Below are 5261 nucleotides of genomic sequence, written 5' to 3' on the forward strand. Positions count from 1 at the left end.
GAGAAAAACATTTATGTCATAATGATATTTCCCCCCATTTTAAATTCTTATTATCCAATGAAAGGTTAGATTTTTGTGATTTTTTTTAATAAAAGATCAAAAGGATTAACAATGCAGATTAATTTTCACAGCCTTCTTTGATCATATTTACCAAGGGTGCCGATATTTTTGGCCATGACTGTATATATATATATATATATATATACACACACACACATTATATATGCCTATATAACTTTTTATATATGTATAAAAGATAGATTTCGATTTTTAGATGTATTTTACATAGTGTAGTTTAGATTTTTGTGTAGTCTACTCTTCAGAGCTACATACATGTTTTTTAAAGTCTCACTGTTCATCAGTGAGTTTTTTTGCAGAAGCAGAAAGGAGCACTTCGCAGGTCGGCTCTCACATTGCTGTTTTCGGGAAGGAACTGAGCATTGCCCTCTCGCCATGTGAGGCTGAGTAACGGACAGCAAGAATGAACGCCTGCAAGCGCCACAACAGCACAGGAAGTCAACAGCCTGTTTAGCACAACTTCCTCTTAACCCTCCCCTCGCTGACCATCCTCGCACCGTTTACACAAGAGTAACACCAACACATGAGCCTGTCACCTGCACCATACATAAACAACAGCATGTTATACGCATGATTTATATTTAACAATGAAGGGGAGTCAGTGACTCTTCTGTTCAATGAAGAGAGGTAGGCTATGTTCAAGAGATGACCTATACAGGTACATTTAATAATATTAATGTACGAATTATTGCATATTATGTGTAACTCTAAGGTACTTTCCGATTCCAAAATATTATTCATTTAGAAACCAAAAATGACTAACGAGTGAAAAGCCTGACCTCTGCTGACATTTGAGAGAACAGTTAGGCCTATTCATATTTCGACTTCGATGTTGTGTGCAAAATACTAACACACTGCTTACCGTTTTTATTGAAAATAGTATGTGAAACAGTACTCATTATGCAATTATATAGTAGTATGCTATACTGTTTCCAATGTACCTAATATTTAATTCAATGGTGTCCAGTTGTGGTCTTTGAAATAAAACTGTTTTATTTAGTTAGTGCCTTGAATTTCTCAAAAGGAATAGTTCGCCCAAAAATTTAAATTAGCTGAGAATGTATTCACCCTCAGGCCATCCAAGATGTAAATGAGTTTTTTTCTTCATCAGAATAGATTTGGAGAAATTTAGCATTAAATTAAACCATTGGATCCCCATGCAGTGAATGGGTGCCGTCAGAATGAGAGTCCAAACGGCTGATAAAAACATCACAAGTACTCCACACGACTCCAGTCCATCAATTAATGACTTGTGAAGTGAAAATCTGTTTGTAAGAAAACAAAAATCCATCAAGGCATTTTAATTTTAAACTCAGACTGGAGAAAGCAATGTTATGGACCGAGGGCCTGTATTTTAGCCAGAAGCAAAACACACATTGAGTTTATCAACTCTATTAAGTATACTGCAGAAATAATTAAATATATATTCTGAACAGCACATGAAATAGGACGAGACTATTCAAAATCAAAACAGAACGGTAAAAACTCTTTTAAATTTTTGTTTATTATGGAACAAAATCATTGTTTATAAATCTATGGCAGTAATCGCAGAATTTACGCAGTTAGATAACCTGTGCTTTTGTAGTTATACTGTAAATATTAGAGAAAACTAAAATGTTGTACTTTTATTAGATAGAGGATGGCACAATATGTGTAAAATTAGCACTCATCTCTCAACAATGTCTTTTTCTTTTGCTTTAAACAGTTTAAAAACATCAACTCCAAGACAAATGTAAGGCACATAGGTATAAAAAAAGTACAGTTATCAGTAAATAGAATTTGTTTTCATCATGAAATGAATACTTGTATCATAACTGCATATATGCATAACATGGTTAATGAAGACTAAATGTATATAAAGGACACAGTTTCATAATGCATAACAGGAAAGGCTGTTTGCATGCAAATAAAGCATTTTCTTTGTGTGCTCAACCTTTTAAAGCAATAAAGAGAAATGTAAACCGCAGAAGATAATAATCGAGGCACATGTCAGCTACGATGGGGCCGTATATGAGACCCTGAAAATAAATTATGGCATATTTACGTCTCCACCTCTACAGGAATTCCTCTGAAATGTTCTAGAACCTGAAATGAGTTAATGTACAGAATGGAAACCAATTTAAAATTGATAAAAATGACAATCAGTCTTAATACTTACTTGTTGTAAACACATGTAAATACTCAAATAAGACACTCTTGCTTGGTTTTTGCTTGGCATGTCACATCAAAAGCACAAAAAAAAAAAAATCTGCATTAATTCATTTGTAAACACTCGTCCGGTTAGAACCTCTTCCCATTCTGGGACTGCAAGACGTCACATCCGGTAAAATACTGTTGCATGCGAGCAGCACTAGATGTCAATGTTGCATATACGGTACGCAGCACAGCTGGAATACACTATACGTTTCTCTTTTGGTTCCAACAACACTTGTTTTTTTCTCTTAATTTAGCAGCTCCAAATAAGTAATAGGCACTTTTCCCTTCTGATTCCCACGTTCACCCATCAGCCAATCAGAGTCCATGCCTGGGACGCTGCTCACCATGATCACCTGAAATAAAAGACAAGTTAGTGTGCATTCAAACCAAGAGACTGTTGTACAAATTAAAAATGGGCCGCTCACCTCATCAGCCAATAAAGAGAGCTCGTTGCTGCCCGCGGCGTCGTAATCGTACAGCACCCGCGCTTTACGGCTCCCGCTGAAGTTTTGCAGCTCGGTGAAACCTGAAGACGCATTAGCTGTGTTGGCAGGAAGAGGGCCTGAGAGTGGCAGGATGGGTACGGAGATGCTGGCCGCGCCGCTGGCCGTCGACTGGTTGTTGTTGGAAGAGAAAGCCGAAGGGAAGCTGGAGGGGAAAAGAAAGTCCAAATGAGTTATATAATAATTTTAATTATTATAAAAAGGAAAAATATATACCTATAAAAATGTCTTACTTTCCCAACTGCTTTTGGAGGTCGACCATGTACTGGTAACACTGGGCATAATATGTCATCTGAGCTTCCACAAAGTCATTTAGACAGCGGAGATGATGGGCCTGGGACAAAAAGAGATGATATGGTTTGTTACGGATCAGACCTTGGGATCGCAGAGTAAAACTGAAGGGTTGTGAGAATTGAATTGGCAGGCGGTTCAGTGGGCGGCAGATTTTCAGATGAGCTCACATGCGTACTGTTGATTCCTTCCAGAAGAAGCCTGGTGATCTCTGCCTGTCTGTCAAACTCGCTCTGTGTCATCTTCAGGTCCTGCTCGGCCTGAAAGAGAGAGAGAGAGATAGTCAGGGAAGGTTTCACAGGTGATGTGAGATTCATCACAACTAGTGCACTTAAAAGGCCTCACACTGTTCGAAGGGAACAAAGCAACTGGGAACTGAAAAAATAGCCAGTGTGCTTTCAAACAGATAGATTTGACGGGTTTTAAAGAGAAAAATCTTCAGCAGTCTGCTAATGATGTGCAAAAACTACATATTTCAAAATCAACTAGTTGATAGATGAGCAGTCAGCATTTAGGTATTAAGGAAGCTCTGTATGAATCCTCTTAGAGAAGTTCCGAATATGTGTACTTCCTTAGTATGTGAAAAAGCAGTATGTCAAAATGAGTAGTGTTTAAATATGCATTTTAAGTAAGTGGAAAATACGTGGATGCTATATTGCTTTCGCTGAGATGATTAATTGAATGCAGTATAAGGGAAATATGGGGATGTTGGATGCAGTATGTTGTTAACTAAAACAAATAAAAATGATTTTCGGTAATGAAATAAAGTTGAAATAAAAAAATATTAGATGAAAAACTAAACAACAACAAAAACAATGAAAATCAGAAATGCTGCATGGCAACTAAATGCAATAAAATAAGTTATAACTTCAGTACTAAAGTCACTAAAACTGAAAAAGTAATTAAACTTATCAAATAATAAAAAAACTAATTAAAATGACCTGAAAAATTACTGAAAATATACACAAAAACAATTCAAAATATTATTAACTAAGAGAATACTAAATAATACTGCTGTGGTCAAAAGTAATTAAAGTTATAATAAATAATAAAAATGACAGAAAAATTACAAACTAAAATCAAAATGAAAACCAAAAATATACACAAAAACAATTCAAAATATCATTAACTAAAATAATACTATAATAATACTGGTGTGGTCAAAAGTATTTAAAGTTAAAAGACTAATAAAAAAAAATAAACTAATAAAAATGAAAGAAAAAAAATATTAAAACAAACAAAAATTTAAATGAAAACCGAAAATATACATAATACCAATTTTAAGTTCTAAATATTATTAACTAAAAGAATACTAAAATAATACTAGTGTGGTCATTATATAATATTAAAAGAAAACAAAGGATAGACCATTCAAAGTAAAGTCAGTGTCATGCAAGATCCTTTGTGTGGACCTTGCATCTACTTTGTATTTTTTAGTTTGCCTTCAAATCGCGGACCAATAGGCTCAAGAACAGTTTTTACCCCCCACCGTCATACGGGAGCTGAACCCTGCCGGCATACACACATACATAAAACTGAGAAACGCATCAATTTGATGGGACATTTTATCTCTCAAACTACATAGGTTAATACCTCAGTGTGCGCTTACTCGGAATATGTTTACACTTTATATTACTCATTTCTGTTTACATTCTGTTGCATTCATCTCTTTCATAGTGTGCAATATTATGTCTATTGTGCAATATTCCTGTGCAATATCTATTCATCCAGTTGAGCCTTCAGAATGCAAACAATGCAATATATTAGGGATGTAACGATTCACTCAACTCACGATTCGATTCGCGATTTTGATTTCACGATTCGATTCACGTTTTTTTGTTTTTTTTACAAAATGAGATTTAAGACAAATTATACATTAAATGTGTCCTTTTATTATTGCTTGGACAAAATACGGTACGTTTCTTTGTGAAATTTAAATATAACACAATAATATACTAATATAGCACTTGTAAATTATTGCTCTTTTGTTGGTTTTGATTGCTTCTATTGTCCTCATTTGTTAGTCGCTTTGGATAAAAGAGTTTGCTCAATAACAACATTTAAATATAATGTAAATGTAAATAACAAAACTAAATTGACATTTTAAAACAAGCCCCAAATCAAATAAATAACTAACATAAAAAAAATATCTTTATATAAACAAACAAAGGCTTTGTTTGTCTGCTCTCTTTT

General features: G+C 34.4%; 1 protein-coding gene across 1 annotated transcript in view; it reads right to left on the reverse strand.

The window, feature by feature from the left end:
- Nucleotides 1–2327: 2327 nt before the first annotated feature.
- LOC107757714 (endophilin-B1-like) overlaps nucleotides 2328–5261 on the reverse strand; it is an 8285-nt gene continuing 5351 nt past the window's right edge. The window contains exons 6-9 of the mRNA XM_016575276.1: nucleotides 3239–3328; nucleotides 3011–3111; nucleotides 2700–2922; nucleotides 2328–2627 (exon numbers count right to left, since the gene is read on the reverse strand). Coding sequence (XP_016430762.1) covers nucleotides 2520–2627; nucleotides 2700–2922; nucleotides 3011–3111; nucleotides 3239–3328 — 522 coding nt within the window. The 3' untranslated portion in view covers nucleotides 2328–2519. The remainder of the gene's footprint in view (nucleotides 2628–2699; nucleotides 2923–3010; nucleotides 3112–3238; nucleotides 3329–5261) is intronic.

Source organism: Sinocyclocheilus rhinocerous, unplaced genomic scaffold (genome assembly GCF_001515625.1).
Source record: "Sinocyclocheilus rhinocerous isolate Xijiao unplaced genomic scaffold, SAMN03320098_v1.1 scaffold1374, whole genome shotgun sequence".
NCBI classification, from domain to species: Eukaryota; Metazoa; Chordata; class Actinopteri; order Cypriniformes; family Cyprinidae; genus Sinocyclocheilus; species Sinocyclocheilus rhinocerous.